The following is an 18,368-nucleotide window of genomic DNA, read 5'->3' on the forward strand; positions in this document are numbered from 1 at the left end:
GTAAAACTCAGAAACCAGTCTTACTTGTTATCATCTATCGTCCACCTGGGCCTTACACAGAGTTTCTCTCTGATTTCTCAGACTTTTTATCTGATTTAGTGCTCAGCTCAGATAAAATAATTATTGTGGGTGATTTTAACATCCATGTAGATGCTAAAAATGACAGCCTCAACATGGCATTTAATCTGTTATTAGACTCAATTGGCTTCTCTCAAAATGTAAAAGAACCCACCCACCACTTTAATCACACTCTAGATCTTGTTTTAACGTATGGCATAGAAACTGAACATTTAACAGTGTTTCCTGAAAACCCTCTGCTGTCTGATCATTTCCTGATAACATTTACATTTACAATAATTGATTACACAGCAGTGGAGAGTAGACTTTATCAAAGTAGATGTCTTTCTGAAAGTGCTGTAACTAAGTTTAAGAATATAATCCACCCACTGTTATCATCTTCAATGCCCTGTACCAACATAGAGCAGAGCAGCTATCTGAACGCTACTCCAACAGAGGTCGATTATCTTGTTAATAATTTTACCTCCTCACTACGTACGACTCTGGATACTGTAGCTCCTGTGAAAACTAAGGCCTCAAATCCAAAGTCCCTGACTCCGTGGTATAATTCTCAAACACGTAGCCTAAAGCAGATAACTCGTAAGCTGGAGAGGAAATGGCGTGTCACAAATCTAGAGGATCATCATTTAGCCTGGAGAAATAGTTTGCTGCTTTATAAGAAAGCCCTCCGCAAAGCCAGAACATCTTACTATTCGTCACTGATTGAAGAAAATAAGAACAACCCCAGGTTTCTCTTCAGCACTGTAGCCAGGCTGACAAAAAGTCAGAGCTCTACTGAGCCAACAATCCCTTTAACGTTAACTAGTAATGACTTCATGAACTTCTTCACAAATAAAATTTTTATCATTAGAGAAAAAATTACCAATAATCATCCCACAGATGTAATATTATCTACAGCTACTTTTAGTACCATCGGTGTTAAGTTAGACTCTTTTTCTCCAATTGATCTTTCTGAGTTAACTTCAATAATGAATTCCTCCAAACCATCAACGTGTCTTTTAGACCCCATTCCTACAAAACTGCTCAAAGAAGTCCTGCCATTAATTAATGCTTCAATCTTAAATATGATCAACCTATCTCTAATAATCGGCTATGTACCACAGGCCTTCAAGGTGGCTGTAGTTAAACCTTTACTTAAAAAGCCATCTCTAGACCCAGCTGTCTTAGCTAATTATAGGCCAATCTCCAACCTTCCTTTCATATCAAAAATCCTTGAAAGAGTAGTTGTCAAACAGCTAACTGATCATCTGCAGAGGAATGGCTTATTTGAAGAGTTTCAGTCAGGTTTCAGAGCTCATCACAGCACAGAAACAGCTTTAGTGAAGGTTACAAATGATCTTCTTATGGCCTCTGACAGTGGACTCATCTCTGTGCTTGTCCTGCTAGACCTCAGTGCTGCGTTCGATACTGTTGACCATAATATCCTATTAGAGCGATTAGAACATGCTGTAGGTATTACAGGTACTGCACTACAGTGGTTTGTATCATATCTATCTAATAGACTCCAATTTGTACATGTAAATGGAGAGTCCTCTTCAGACACTAAGGTCAATTATGGTGTTCCACAGGGTTCAGTGCTAGGACCAATTCTATTTACATTATACATGCTTCCCTTAGGCAGCATCATTAGAAGACATAGCATAAATTTTCACTGCTATGCAGATGACACGCAGCTCTATCTATCCATGAAGCCAGGTATCACAGACCAATTAGTTAAACTGCAGGAATGTCTTAAAGACATAAAGACCTGGATGGCCGCTAACTTTCTGCTTCTTAATTCAGATAAAACTGAGGTTATTGTACTCGGCCCTGAAAATCTTAGAAATATGGTATCTAAGCAGATTCTTACTCTGGATGGCATTACCTTGGCCTCCAGTAACACTGTGAGAAACCTTGGAGTCATTTTTGACCAGGACATGTCCTTCAACGCACATATTAAACAAATATGTAAGACTGCTTTCTTCCATTTGCGCAACATCTCTAAAATTAGAAATATCCTGTCTCAGAGTGATGCTGAAAAACTAGTTCATGCATTTATTACTTCCAGGCTGGACTACTGTAATTCTTTATTATCAGGATGTCCTAAAAACTCGCTGAAAAGCCTTCAGCTAATCCAAAATGCTGCAGCAAGGGTACTGACAGGGACTAGAAAGAGAGAGCATATTTCTCCTGTTTTGGCTTCCCTTCATTGGCTTCCTGTTAAATCCAGAATTGAATTCAAAATCCTGCTCCTCACATACAAGGTCTTAAATAATCAGGCCCCATCTTATCTTAATGACCTTGTAGTACCATATCACCCTATTAGAGCACTTCGCTCTTGCACTGCAGGCCTACTTGTTGTTCCTAGAGTATTTAAAAGTAGAATGGGAGGCAGAGCCTTCAGTTTTCAGGCCCCTCTTCTGTGGAACCAACTTCCAGTTTGGATTCGGGAGACAGACACTATCTCTACTTTCAAGATTAGGCTTAAAACTTTCCTTTTTGCTAAAGCATATAGTTAGGGCTGGACCAGGTGACCCTGAGTCCTCCCTTAGTTATGCTGCAATAGACGTAGGCTGCCGGGGATTCCCATGATGCATTGAGTTTTTCCCTTCCAGTCACCTTTCTCACTCACTATGTGCTAATAGACCTCTCTGCATCGAATCATATCTGTTATTAATCTCTGTCTCTCTTCCACAGCATGTCTTTCATCCTGTTTTCCTTCTTTCACCCCAACCGGTCGCAGCAGATGGCCGCCCCTCCCTGAGCCTGGTTCTGCCGGAGGTTTCTTCCTGTTAAAAGGGAGGTTTTCCTTCCCACTGTCGCCAAAGTGCTTGCTCATAGGGGGTCATATGATTGTTGGGTTTTTCTCTGTATTTATTATTGTGCTATCTACTGTACAATATAAAGCGCCTTGAGGCGACTTTTGTTGTGATTTGGCGCTATATAAATAAAATTGAATTGAATTGAATTGAATTGAATTAATTTGATTTGTGCTCGCGTCTCTGTCCCTCCAGTTTCCCAGCCTGCTCAGGCTGTGGTGGTGGAGGTGAATGAGGGGGAAAGGTCTGTCCTGCTGTCATGTCTGTACTCAGATTCTATACTTGAGGACAATTCAACAGTGATGTGGACTCGCAGTGACCTTGATCCCATATCTGTACACCAACGACGAGAAGAAGGAGATGATCTTACAGGACAAAACCAGCGTTACAGCAGACGCACATCAATGAATCGTTACGCTTTCATCATTAAAGACTTCAGCCTCACTCTGAGGAAACCCACAAAGACTGACAGTGGCAACTACACCTGCTCCATCAGTGCTGGAGGAAAAGAACGGAGACTCAGAGACATCCAGCTGCAGGTCAAAGGTCAGCATCAAATTCTAACACCTGCTGTAATTACATGTTGTATTCAGTACTACAGAGAAAGGTGAGAGTATTTGTTAAACGGTTTCTGAAGGTCTTGATGAACCCAACAGGAACTTTTGCAGACTTGACCTTTGTGAAAACAGCAAAATATGAGGAGCAAAAGAAATTCATTCTGTGCATGTGCAGATCTATTTGTGTTTACCTCTGGGAGGTTCAGCACACACACATCTGTACATACATTACATGAATTAAAATTTTATGCATGGCCACACGTAAATCATTTAGAGGCCTTTTGCTGCCACTTCTATGGTCGACACTTTGGTTTCTTGTCCTCTCAGACCAGCAGGTGGAGGTGAAGGTGAGGGAAGGATCAGAGTCTGTCATCCTGCCCTGCAAAACAAAACCCAACCTGCCTGAGAATACCACAGTGGAGTGGACTCGCTCTGACCTCGGACTCATCACAGTCCATGAGTATTCTAACAGAAATGATGACCTTATGACTCAGGATGAAGTTTACACAAATAGAACAAAGATGAATGAAGACCTGCTGAGAACTGGAGACCTCAGTCTGACCCTGAAATACCCCAAAGTCAAAGACACGGGACGATACATCTGCAACATCTACAGGGACAAAGACATCCTGAGACAGAAAGTCATGCTGCAGGTCAAAAGTAGGTGCTGGAGATAAAGGTCAAAGGTCAATACTGTGGACACAGTTTAGAGATTAGAAGTCATTTTTTATGTTTCCCCACAGAACCATTTCCATCCTGGTTCAAAGATCTTCTGATTCTCCTGTTTGTCTTTGTGATTTTTGGAGGTCTTTTATATTATTTACGTCACTATTACATGTCAGGTAAGTGTCTTTCCTACTGCACTACCCATAATACCAGTGGTTAACCCTTTAAGATCTACCATAGAACCAAGCCCGCCATAGTGATCTTTATATTTTTACATGCTGTAGTGCCATTTTTGGGAGCATTTCAAGTTGCTATACATCAATACAACCGTTATAGCCCAAATTTTAATAATATGTATGCATTAAGTCTATAATAACTACATAAATTCTAAAAAAGTGCAATAAACTACAAAAAAAAATGAAAATCTTATTTCTTACATATATTTCTAGTTAGAGGAATTTCAGAGGTTTATCCCTCAAAACTGTAAATATTCATAATCTTCATGGTTTCTGTGCTGATGTGTCTGAGACATGACTCACTGTGGAGGCTCAGTCTGTCTGTGGAGGTGGATTCAGGGGTGGCGTCTGTCAAGCTGCCCTGCAAAACTATATGTAAATTCCTAAAACACACTAAAGTGGAGTGGAGGGACAGAAACAACAGGAAGGTCCACGTGTATCAGAACGGCTCTGACCAGCCTGAAAAACAGCACCGGTTTTACAGAAACCGAACAGAGATGAAGAGCATATCTCTGCTGAAACCTGGAGACCTCAGTCTGATCCTGACATATCCCACGGATGACGACAACTCCATCTATACTTGTACCATCTACAACAGGAAAGGAAACATACTGACAAGGAAAAATGTGCAGCTCCATGTCAGAGGTCAGTGCTGCTGATACAGGTCAGAGGTCAGAACATAGTTTTTACCTTGTTTCTCCCTGAATCCCACACAGTGCTCATCTCTGTGGCGTGAATCATGACAACCCCAAATCCAAATCTGTACAGTGGCTTCGCTCCCATGACAAACTCTGTTCCCAATACTCTGTTCTCAGTACAATACAACTGGCAAACAACACACACACAAAGTTCTCACTAACAAACCCATCATGAACTCAACGATCCAGCACCAACTGAAGTTCAGCCAGTACAGCTGGCGACATTTGATGAGCAACACGTGTGTCTGGCTTCTCTTTGTCCTAATGACGCTTGAAAGCCAGCCTTCCTGATACACACACATACACACACACATCGAGACATACACAGGGAAATAAGGGACCTTGAGGAGCCGAGAAAAAACATACGACAGCAGAGTATCCTTATACAGACACACAGGCAGGGCGCATGATGAGGACCGCCAGACCAGGATAAACCCCAAACCCAGAAATATCAACAAGTCCAAAACACAAGAGCCCTGGATCATCAGACCCAGACCCGTGACAGTGCTGCAATCAAATTGCCTCTCTCGGCGTTGACGCTGTCTCCAACATGAATGGAAGCAGATGGTCTTTATATTAATGGAATCACTGACACAACAGATCACATAAAAAATAATAATAAATCTGCTGGAACTGTCATACCCCAAAAAGTTGATCCTGTTCATCTGTATGTAGTGTTTTCAGTGGGAGAAACATTTCATCTCTCAACCAAGTGACTTCTTCAATCTCAGCTGACTGCAGGTTTCCCCAATCTTATAAACAGTACATTTGCATGGAAACTAGCACCACTGAATGAACAATGGGCTGGGAGGTTGATCCTTGATCATTAGTATGCAAATTCTCAAGACCATTGATCAACAACCACTGGTCAAAGACCACTGATCAATGGCCATGAGTACCATTCACATAGAGTTGGAGAATGGCTGCAATCACAGCATTGTAAGATAGCAAAAGATGTACCCTTAGGCTGCCTCCTCGATTCAGAGATGGTCTTTCCCTTTTTACATAAATGGCCTCCTTGACTCCGCACTCAAACCAGCGTTCTTCCCTGTCCAGGATGTGTACATCCTCATCATTGAAAGAGTGTCCATTGGCCTGTAGGTGTAAATAGACTGCAGAGTCCTGGCCTGATGAGGTAGCTCTTCTGTGTTGTGCCATCCGCTTCGCCAGAGGTTGTTCGGTTTCCCCGATGTATAAATCCTGGCAATCCTCCTGGCACTTAACAGCGTACACTATGTTACTATGTTTGTGTCGGGGGACCCGATCCTTGGGGTGGACCAATTTGTGGCGCAGCAAGTTTTGGGGTTTGAAAGCCACAGAGACCCGGTGTTTAGAAAAAATGTGTCTCAACTCCTCCGATACTCCTGACACATATGGGATCACTACAGGTTTTCACTTGGGCAGCGGTTGTCCTTCTCTCCTGGATTGGCTGGAGCTTTCTTTAGATGCCTTTCCAGCTTTGACAAAAGTCCAGCTGGGATAATCACATTTACTCAGGGCCTTCTTGATGTGCTGTTCTTCTGCCTCCCTGGCTGCTGTGTCAGTGGGGATGGTGTTCGCTCTGTGTTGCTCTGTGTCGCTCTGTTCCTTCAGTGGGCTGGTTTCAGTCATTATGCAAATGTACTGTTTATAAGGTTTGGGGAAACCTGCAGTCAGCTGAGACTGAAGAAGTCACTTGGATGAGTGACGAAACATTTCTCCCACAAAACGCTACGTCCAGATGAACAGAATCAACTTTTGGAGATTTACTTTCCTGGATGTTCTCAATCATCCAGGAAAGTAAATCTCCAAAAGTTGATTCAAGACGTTCCTAGGATTATGTGATCTATCTGGTATTTAAAGCGTTAAAATTCTGAATTTGAATGAAATTTTGATTTTCATGACCAGCACTAATGCCAATTTTAAAAAAAATCAAGTCAATGAAAGTGGAATTTTTTTAAAGATATATTCATTTTATAGTATTTTGTAAACGTAAACAAGGGGTGGCCATAAAAATAATAAAAATTACAGACCTAATCTGTTGGTGGACACTTTTGGCCATGAACAAGCTGAAAGAGTAGTGATTTTAAACAAACCCAGAGGGTTAAAATGAACTGTCCAGGTAGGTGATGAGAGGGATTTCACTGTGCAAAGTTATGTTTTTGTGACGATGCTGAAAAGAGCAGCCTTTGGAGGATGCGGGCATCGATGCCGCTACCTCTCGCATGCTAAGCGAGCGCTCTACCATTTGAGCTAATCCCCCACATTAAACACACCTGAGTGACGTCATCGGACACTGATGAATAGTCTTAAAATGTGTAAGAAAGGTCGGACTTTGAAGTGCATCACCAGCAAATACATAAAGAGTATTTCAGAGGTGAAAGTAAAATTTATTTGGTTTATTGAACAGATATTTTCGGACTGTGTATTCCCTTCTTGGAGATGCAGCACTAAAAATAAATCATATCCCACAGCATAAACCACAGCAAATGACAAGAGGGAGGGGTGAAGTAATTTTTACCATTTACTGACAAAAGGCATGGGTCATTATCAGTAGAGGTTTCGGATCAAACCACTGTGAGACCTTGGGTCACCCTGTTTACATGCTTAACTTAATAACTAGAGGTGCAGTACTTTAGTGACCTTTAACTGATCACACATGCTGTGGCGTTGTAGAGCTGCAGATGCGCAGTGCTGAGAACGGACACACGTGGGCTTTGCTTCTGGAAATTATACTGGGATAGTTCCTCCCTCCAGCACTCCACAGTCACAGTCAGTTGTTAGTGGGATTAGCATTCATGTGATCAAAAAATACACCAGTGGGGAATTAGCATCTCTAAACAACAAATCAGAAAAGTTTGATTTTGCAGGTTGAAAAGATTGATCCAATCACTCTGAAAAGACTTTCTAACAGCTCTTCTCCCTTTAATGTCTCACAAAAACTGAAAAACATCCCTGCTCATCCTAAAATAATATCAGAAAGATGGCAACTGCTTCTTTTAGCATTCAGCGCTACTGAAGAGCAGAGATGGGCAGTAACGCGTTACTTGTAACGCGTTACTGTAATCTGATTACTTTTTTCAAGTAACGAGTAATGTAAGGGATTACTATTGCAAAAACGGTAATTAGATTACCGTTACTTTCACGTAGGAACGCTGCGTTACTGCGTTACTAAAACCGTGATTTTTTGCGAGAACGTCTCATGACAGTGACGTAAGCAAGTGCGACGTTCGTGACAACAGCTGTGTGCAGATCATAATATATCGAGTGCGGGACAGAGTGTAGCATGCAGCGTTTAAAGCGTGGAAGTACTGACCTTACTTTGAGTTTGATTCTGTAAAAAGTGACAAAAACATTAGTGTCCGTTGTGCGTGGGAAGAAAACTTCTTTTTACAGCGAAAAAACCCCTAAACTTCCAAGCAAGCAGCGAGTGTACTACGACGTAATGTGAAATTCACAGAGAAACTCGCGGATTCTTCCACTGACCGCTGCGGCACACCTGCACCAGGGTAAACCTCCTCCGCCTACCCCAGTCCTGCTTTACAGGTGAAAATAGAGCAACAGGACCGCTAGTCTTTGATTTTATTTATTTTCTGCTGTGTTTTACTTGCATCTATTTGAAAGAGTGAGTGTAAACACAAAAAAATATTTTATTTTATGTGCTGGAATGTGCAGAAAATAGGTTTAAATGTTAAACAAATTTCTTCCAGTCAGAGAATGTTGCATATAATTTAATTTTTGCTTGATGCATAAAGTTAAAAGATTAAAACTAATAAAACAAGTTTTAAAAAGAGACTTTTCCATTTGATTACATTTTGTATGATGGATTATGCAGAAAAAGTAGAATTGGGCTGAAAGATCTATCGCTTTATCACCTATTCAGGTTGTAAATCGTGTTTTTAAAAAGTAACTAAGTAACTAAGTAACTAAGTAATTGATTACTTTTGAAAATAAGTAATCAGTAAAGTAACGGGATTACTTTTTGGGGGAAGTAATCAGTAATTAGTAACTGATTACTTTTTTCAAGTAACTTGACCAACACTGCTGAAGAGTAGCGTTCACAAATGTACTAACACTTTCTAAGTATAACGTCTTGATGCATGCTCAATCATCCAGGTAAGTAGATCAGTATGTCAGTATGAGCAAACAGCATGCAAGATGGCTGATTACAGGAACCACCTGAGATTCAGCCTCAGACGCCGGCAAGACAGGATTACTCCTAAAAAATCTAAAAGCAGCTAAAAAGCTGCTTAATGAACAGGTGAGGCAAACAACATGTCATTAAACTCCTTTTGGAAAGAGTTCTAGGTTCATAAGCAAAGCCCTGGTGTGTCTGTACTCAGGACTGCATATGTGCAGCTCTGAAACACCAAAGATCATGTGACATGTTTAAGTTGCAAACAGAGGGGGATTAGCTCAAATGGTAGAGTGCTTGCTTCGCATGCGAGAGGTAGCGGGATCGTTACCCGCATCCTCTAAAAGGCTTTACCTGTAAGCATCAACACAACATTTCCCTTCCACAGTAAACAAATTCCTTAACACTAGATTTACTAAATTTCCGTTACTTTCCAAACCCTGCTAGAATTACTGACTTCTTTATTTTAAAACAAAGCCCCAGACAAAGACAATAAAAACCTGGCCTGAAGGAGCCCTCTCTCAACTGCAGGACTGCTTCTCATCTACTGTATGGGATTTATTCTCCAGCCACAACCTCCAGGAGTACACGGACACTGTACTCTCGTACATCAGGAACTGTGTTGACAATGTCACCGTCAACAAAAGGGTCAGGGTGTTTCCAAATCAAAAACCCTGGATGAATAGTGAAGTGCAATCCCTCCTAAAAAGCCGCAACACTGCCTTCAAGTCAGGGGACAGGGCTGCGTACAGGGCGGCCAGGGCAGACCTGAGTAGAGGCATCAGGAAAGCTAAGGCTGCCTATAGGAGGAGGATTGAAGATCACTTTGCTGACAACGACCCCAGAAAAATGTGGCAGGGGATCAATCACATTACCAACTACAGAAGCAATAACCAGGCGACATCTAGGATTGATGCCTCGCTGGCTGAGGATCTAAATCGTTTCTTCGCCCACTTTGAGACGACCAGGCCCTCAGCTGTCACACCACTTCCACCCGCCCCCAGCACCGGCACACTAACACTTAGGGAGCATCAAGTGAGGTGTGTTCTAAGGTCAGTGAATCCCAGGAAGGCGGCAGGTCCTGATGGAATACATGGAAAGGTTCTCAGAGCATGTGCTGACGAACTGACCGGAGTCTTCACTAAAATCTTCAACCTTTCCTTGTCATTAAACACCGTCCCGCCCTGCCTCAAAACCTCCACCATCATCCCCATCGCCAAGAAGACAGCTGTGGTCAGCCCAAATGACTACAGGCCTGTTGCACTTACGCCTGTAGTGATGAAGTGCTTTAAGAGACTGGTCTGTCAGCACATCAGGGCCAGTATGCCTCCCACTTTGGACCCCCACCAATTTGCCTACAGGACTAATCGATCCACCGAGGACGCTATCACCATAGCGCTCCACACTGCGCTGAGTCACCTGGAGCACAGAGGAAGCTATGTGGCTCTTCCTGGACTTCAGCTCAGCATTCAATCATATCATCCCAGAGATCCTGGTCCAGAAACTGTCTCACCTGGGACTCTCCACCCCCATCTGCCTCTGGATCAAGGACTTCCTGACAAACAGACCACAGTCTGTCAGACTCGGCCCCCACCTGTCCAGCACCATCACACTCAGCACCGGGTCTCCACAAGGATGTGTTCTGAGTCCCCTCCTGTTTACGTTCTACACATCCGACTGCTCCCCTACCCATCTCTCAAACACCATCATAAAGTTTGCGGACGACTCCACTGTGGTTGGACTCATCTCAAGGGGGGATGAGTCGGACTACAGAGATGAGGTCAACAGACTGACTGAGTGGTGTTCAGTTAACAACCTCCAACTGAACACCACGAAAACTAAAGAACTCATCTTGGACTTCAGGAAGGGCAGAGCAGACCCGGCCCCACTTTACATTCACAGGAACCGTGTGGAGAGGGTACACTCCATGAGGTTTCTGGGCGTGCAGATCTCTGATGATCTCTCCTGGACTGCAAATACCACTGCGGTGGTAAAAAAGGCCCAGCAGCGTCTTCACTTTCTGAGAGTGCTCAGGAGGAACAACCTGGAGGAGAGGCTGCTGGTGACATTCTACAGAGCCACCATAGAGAGCATCCTAACGTACGGCATAACAACATGTTATGCAGGGTGCTCAGCTGCAGACAGGAAAGTTCTGCAGAGGGTCATCAACACAGCCCAGAAGATCACTGGCTACTCTCTGCCCAGCCTGGAGGTCATTGCAAACTCTCGGTACCTCAGCAGAGCTGGCAATATCATCAAGGACCATTCTCACCCCAGCAATCAACTGTTTGAACTATTGCAGTCAGGCCGACGATACAGGTCACATAAAACCAGGACAAACAGATTTAGGGATAGCTTCTTTCCCAGAGCTATCACCGCTGTAAATAAGCACAAAAACAATTGAACCTGCTTAGCCATACCATACTGTCATACTGTCATTATATTAATGCTGCTATCCTGTAAATATCATACTTTACTTTTGTTGAGTACTTACGTTTGTTTTATTGTACCTTTTATATTTTACATTTATATTTATTATTGCATTTTGCACCAAGGGAGTGGCACTCCAATTTCGTTGTACCCTGTACAATGACAATAAAGGCTATTCTAGTCTATTCTATTCTATTCTATTCTATTCTATTCTATTTTCTGGTGCAAGTCCCGAGGTGTTATTCACCCCTGCTGAGATTTTCACAGGTTGTCAGCTCGTTTCTCCTCCTGCTTTTGTTGTGCAAACCACCCATTATCACTGAGGCCTGGCACATTTGCATTTGTTTACTCAGAGTAGCTCAGATCCAAGGCAGGCCAAACCTTTGTGTTACAACCTTCAGAAATGCCTGCTGTATCTATACAAAATATCCCACACATTGACTGACCTGCAAATATGAAAGACACACATTCACAATATACATCGTCCCTGCATTCAGCAATGGAGTTCCTTGACTCTCAGCACAGATCTTCCATTGTTCTACTTTGACTGTGTATGTGTAGGAGTGGCATTGCATTACTACAGCACAGTGCTGTGCATAAAAGCAGACAGACCAGGCAGGAGAATCATTTCTTCTTTGCATTTCTGAGAACACACATCAGGATGGCCTCGGCATCACTGCCTCGCAGGAAGAACCTCTCGGCGCAACAGGCTTTGGCCTTGCTTCAGGAAATGGATGAAGTAGACTGATGGAGGAGAGGTTTCATTTGTCCAGCAGGCCACTGATACCTCCTCAGAAGAATATGAAAAGGAGACGGAACAAGAACCCAACATGCCTCCACGGAAGAGGCATCGTGGTACCTGGAAGCCCTGCCAGAACCACACGGCAAAAGACGGCACTGTGTGGGTTGAGGAGGACATTGGAATGCCCAGTGCAGAAGCAAATCGCTCATGTTTCACTGCGCAAGCTGGACCCACAGAGTTTGCTAAGGTTTGTCATTGCCATATTACAAATGATATTTATATAAACCCATTTAGAGTGAAGTTCATGTAAATTTACCATTCTCTATTTGTTTATCTTCCGACAGCGTAAGATTACAAGTGTGCTCCAAAGCTTCCTTTGCCTGTTCGACGTGGGAATGCTGCAGACCATCATGGAGTGTACGGTCCATCAAGCCCGCAGAACAGAGCCAGACTGGAATTTGCCAATTCATGAACTGATGGTTTTCATTTCAATCCTGTTTGTAAGAGCAATCATGTGTCCTGTTGGTGCCATTGTGGATTGCTGGTCAGAAAGATTTCTGGTGCCAGTAATCAAAGAGACAATGCCCCGAGATAGATTCATTTCAATTATGCAACACCTTCGATTTGATGACAAGGACACGCGGGGAGAACGGGTGAAAACAGACAAATTTGCGGCGATCTCCAACATCTGGACACGCTTCAACAAAAACTGTGCTAAGAGTTTCACTCCAGGAGAACACATAATCATAGATGAACAGCTGTTCCCTACCAAGGTTCGTTGTCCATTCACACAGTATATCGCAACCAAACCAGACAAATTTGGGATCAAGTTCTGGACAAAATATGTCTGCAGTGCATCTCCTTACTTGGGAAAGGACCCCAGTCGTCAGAAGGGAGAGAGGCTGGGAGAGAATGTGGTCATGAAACTGATGGAGCCGTTTTTGGATGATGGGAGAAATGTCACAACGGACAATTTCTTTACTTCACTGTCACTGTCGCACAGACTGCTGCAGCGCAAAACAACATTACTGGGCACGGTGAATAAAGTCCGGTGTGAACTTCCTCAACTTGCAAAAGACACTGCACAGCGAGAGGTACTCTTCACTTCAGTGCTTAGAAGAGGCAGTGTGTCCTTGATAATTTATGCACCTAAAAAAAACAAGACTGTGTGTTCTAAGTTCCATGCACCAAGACGTGACGATCGGTGACGGCAGAAAGAGGAAACCCAACACGTCAACAGACTATAACCACATGAAGGTATGTGAATGTGTGTATAATTTTACACCAGTGCTACAATGTCTTCTGATGTGTGTTATACAGGCCTATAGAAAAAAAAGGACATATACTCTGCTTTTACAGTGTGGTGTAGACGTGTTGGACCAGGTGTATTCCGTAAGAGCAGCAACACGCAGGTGGCCAGTAGCGGTTTTCTACAATATGCTGGACCTGGCGGCAGTGAATGCCTACAAAAAGATTGTTTCTGAGTCTTCTAGCCAAGGAACTTCGTTGCCAATTCATGCAGCACAAGGAAATATTAGCACAGAGGCAGGCTGCTGAAGCTGCTACGGCTGTAAAGACAACGCAGTGCCAGGTGCAAGAGAGCTGCAACAGAAATCGCAGCAGGTTTACCTGTGCAACATGTCACAAATTCACCTGTTCCAAATGCAGGGATGATGGACACTGGGTCTGCAAACGCTGTAAATTTTAAAACATTTTGAAATAAAACTTGTGTACCCATATATTGTGAATGTGTGTCTTTTGCATCGATATGGCAGGAATTTCTGAATGTTGCAACACAGAGGTTTGGCCTGCCTTGGATCTGAGTAAACAAATGCCAATGTTGCACACACACACACACACAAATGCAGCAAATCTGCATTTATTAGTCCCACAAGTGGAAAATCTGCATTGTCATTGCAGAAAAGTGGACAGTGCAAGACAAAAGCAGCAAAAATAAAAACTGTACAAAGAGTACATTATAGAAAATGAACTATACATGTTAAAAAGTCCTCCGGCCAAGGCATGTGTTACCTGCATGGGAGGAGCATGATTCCCCAAGGGGCCAAAAGCCAATCAGAGTGCTCACCCATTCTCTCCTTGCTGTGGCAATTAAAAGTGTAGTCGGAGAGTAACTTGCCTGCAGCAGTAGATCAGTACGTCAGTACGAGCAAACAGCACGCAAGATGGCTGATTACAGGAACCACCTGAGATTCAGCCTCAGATGCCGACAAGACAGGATTACTCCTAAAAGTCTGCTAAAAGCTGCTTAATGAACAGGTGAGGCAAACAAGTTTTACCATTGACGTGTTAAAATCTGAAGAGGAGTGGATCTGACAGATAGTAGAAGTAGTAACGAGACCCAGGAAGTGGTTACAGGAAGAGAGTGATAGACTGTCTGAAGTGGCAGGTTAGCCTTCTTAGATTGTGACATTTCCAGACCTTACTGTTACTGGGCTTTCATTAGTACGTCACAAAACTCAGGAATATATCCTTCACAGAAAAAAGCAATGTAATCTTTAGCCATCATCAAAGTTACACTGGAAGGAGGAGCAATCCCAGTTCAAGGTCCACCTTTAAGACCCATTGTCTGTATGATCAACTCAGTCACCTACAACATCTCTAAGTTTCTGGCTTCGATCCTCAACCCACTGGTAGGCAGCTCTGAACACCACATCCAAACACCTTGGATTCTGTTGAGAAGATGAGAGATGTCATTATAGAGGCAGATGAAACCATGGTCTCGTACGATGTTACATTTCTCTTCATCTGACTCCCAGTCACGGAAGAGTTGGAGGCTGTCCGTAAGGGATCCCAAACTCACCAACAGGACCAATCTCAGCATTGACCAAATGTGTTTGGTATTGGAACTGTGTCTTAATTCCACCTTCACATACAAGGGTTAGTACTACAGGCAGAAACAGTGGTGTGTCATGGGTTCCCCAGTTTCACCCATCGTGGCCACTTTGTACATGGAAGAAGTGGAAAAGAGGGCGTTGCTATCCTACCCTGGATCACCACCAAGTCATTGGTTCAGGTATGTGGATGACACCTGGGTGAAAATCAAATCTCAGGACGTACCACAATTCACGGATCACATTAACTCAGTGGACAAACACATCAAATTCACCAGGGAGGATATGAAAAGTGGCAGGTTAGCCTTCTTAGATTGTGACATTTCCATCAGTAATGGGGGACAGCTAAAAGCTGATGTGTACCGCAAACCTACGCATACAGATCAGTATTTAAGGTTTGACTGTCATCATCCAATGGAGCATAAACTGGTTGTCATCATCTCACTACACCAAAACACACAGGGGGATTAGCTCAAATGGTAGAGCGCTTGCTTAGCATGCGAGAGGTAGCGGGATCGATGCCTGCATCCTCCAAATGGCCTTAACTTTAAGCATCAACACAAAAACATTTCCTTCCTACAGTAAACTAATTCCTTAAATCTCTGTGTTCAGCTACCCCTGGTTATGTAAAGTTACACTGGAAGGAGCAGCAATCCCAGTTCAGCGTCCACATGCAATGCCCCCCATGTGTCTAGACTCAGCACTGTGCTTATACTCCCTACATTGGCATTTATCACCTAAACAATGGAGGAGTGAAATGGTCACGACTTAAACTTTACTGCCTGCCACCTTTTTTTCTTTTTAACTGCCTGTGCATGTGAAAGCAAGTGCTCTAACATTAGTTTTTTATCAACAGAAAATGTTTATATTTAAAGTTTGTATAATAAATAAATAAACTTTATTTACTTTGAATACACTCTAAGTTTTATGTGTATAAGGTAGTTGGTCACTAGTGATGGCCAAATTAAATTTTCTGAAACACTGAAGCTTGTATAGAAAAGGGGTTCATTACTCAAAGCTTTTTAACACAATCGTCTTTGGTGGCATCTGGTGGCCAATAATATCACGAGCCGCTTGAATCTACAAATTAAAATGAACTGCTTGATTATGATTGCCCAGGCAGTGAGTGACATCATCAGACACCGATAAATAGTTTTAAAATGTGTGAGACAGGTCGGACTTTAAAAGTGAATCATCAGCAAATACAAATAGCTACGATTGTATTATTTTTTTCCATTTATGAGTTCCTAGGATTATGTGATCTATCTGGTATTTAAAGCGTTAAAATTCTGAATTTGAATGAAATTTTGATTTTCATCACCAGCACTAATGCCAATTTAAAAAAATCAAGTCAATGAAAGTGGAATTTTTTTAAAGATATATTCATTTTATAGTATTTTGTAAACGTAAACAAGGGGTGGCCATAAAAATAATAAAAATTACAGACCTAATCTGTTGGTGGACACTTTTGGCCACGAACAAGCTAAAAGAGTAGTGATTTTAAACAAACCCAGAGGGTTAAAATGAACTGTCCAGGTAGGTGATGAGAGGGATTTCACTGTGCAAACTTAGATGTTTTTGTGACGATGCGGGCATCGGACCCGCTACCTCTCGCATGCTAAGCGAGCGCTCTACCATTTGAGCTAATCCCCCACATGACACATGCCCAAGTGACGTCATCAGACAGTGAGCAATAGTCTTAAAATGTGTAAGAAAGGTCGGACTTTGAAGTGGATCACCAGCAAATACATAAAGAGTATTTCAGAGGTGAAAGCAAAATTAATTTGGTTTATTGAACAGATATTTTCGGACTGTGTATTCCCTTCTTGGAGATGCAGCACTAAAAATAAATCATATCCCACAGCATAAACCACAGCAAATGACAAGAGGGAGGGGTGAAGTAATTTTTACCATTTACTGACAAAAGGCATGGGTCATTATCAGTAGAGGTTTCGGATCAAACCACTGTGAGACCTTGGGTCACCCTGTTTACATGCTTAACTTAATAACTAGAGGTGCAGTACTTTAGTGACCTTTAACTGATCACACATGCTGTGGCGTTGTAGAGCTGCAGATGCGCAGTGCTGAGAACGGACACACGTGGGCTTTGCTTCTGGAAATTATACTGGGATAGTTCCTCCCTCCAGCACTCCACAGTCACAGTCAGTTGTTAGTGGGAGTAGCATTCATGTGATCAAAAAATACACCAGTGGGGAATTAGCATCTCTAAACAACAAATCAGAAAAGTTTGATTTTGCAGGTTGAAAAGATTGATCCAATCACTCTGAAAAGACTTTCTAACAGGTCTTCTCCCTTTAATGTCTCACAAAAAAAGAAAAACATCCCTGCTCATCCTAAAATAATATCAATAATTATTTCTGCAGATTTGTGGAGGGGAATTGGAAGCAGGAAATCGCTGCACGTCAGCAGGTGAAAAGAAAAGAGAGGGAGGAAGTTAAGTTGGACATGTGCGTGTGTGTGTGTGTGTGTGTGTGTGTGTGTGTCACAGAGATCACACAGCTGAGGCATGTGGAGGTGTACAGCACATAGGTGTTTTGACTGACAGCTTCTAGCTGTAATCACGTGTATGATTGTTTCCACATGTGAAACGGATGTAAAAATGATTGGATGAAAATCCCCCGTGGCCGGCAGTCTGAATAAAGGCTGTGAAGTCGTGTCAACATGGTTTCAGTTATCCTGCAGGAAAGTAAGACTTTAACTTTTTATTTGATACATCAAAGCGTGAAGGTATGCAAGAGGGACTACTTTTACACACATGTAGACTATTGTACTGATGTTTCAAGTATATTATTTTGTCTCTAACCACAAGATCAGATGTTTTCTGATAGTGAGTGAGGTTTTTTTTCCAGAGAGAACAAATGTTTTTAATATATTGATCATTTTGAGCCATTTTAGTTCACAATGGAGAGATCTGATGAAACTAAAATAATACTTTTAGTCAATTTTAGTCCATAGAATAGGCTGGAAAATCATGGGGAGACCTTTGCCTGTTCACATTTCTCTCTGGTGTGATATCACACCCCCATTGTGCCAATGACTTTAATCAAAGGATGAAAACTAACATTTTGTACCCGAAAAACTATTGAGTATGAATGCAGTCATTTTGTAAATGATTCTGAAAAAAAAACTTTAAAAATACAAGATAAATAATTGTTTCTCTTATTTTTTTTTTTATT

At 42.4% G+C, this 18,368-nt stretch overlaps 1 protein-coding gene and 1 non-coding gene across 2 annotated transcripts in view; one reads left to right on the top strand and one right to left on the bottom strand.

Moving 5' to 3' along the window:
* Positions 1–3,063: 3,063 nt before the first annotated feature.
* LOC109200545 (uncharacterized) overlaps positions 3,064–18,368 on the top strand; it is a 45,466-nt gene continuing 30,161 nt past the window's right edge. The window contains exons 1-2 of the mRNA XM_025905355.1: positions 3,064–3,422; positions 3,761–4,093. Of these exons, the coding sequence (XP_025761140.1) occupies positions 3,179–3,422; positions 3,761–4,093 (577 nt within the window). The 5' untranslated portion in view covers positions 3,064–3,178. The remainder of the gene's footprint in view (positions 3,423–3,760; positions 4,094–18,368) is intronic.
* On the bottom strand, positions 7,203–7,275 carry trnaa-agc (transfer RNA alanine (anticodon AGC)). The gene has a single exon. It is a non-coding gene; the product is annotated as a tRNA-Ala (tRNA).

This window comes from Oreochromis niloticus, linkage group LG3 (genome assembly GCF_001858045.2).
Source record: "Oreochromis niloticus isolate F11D_XX linkage group LG3, O_niloticus_UMD_NMBU, whole genome shotgun sequence".
NCBI classification, from domain to species: Eukaryota; Metazoa; Chordata; class Actinopteri; order Cichliformes; family Cichlidae; genus Oreochromis; species Oreochromis niloticus.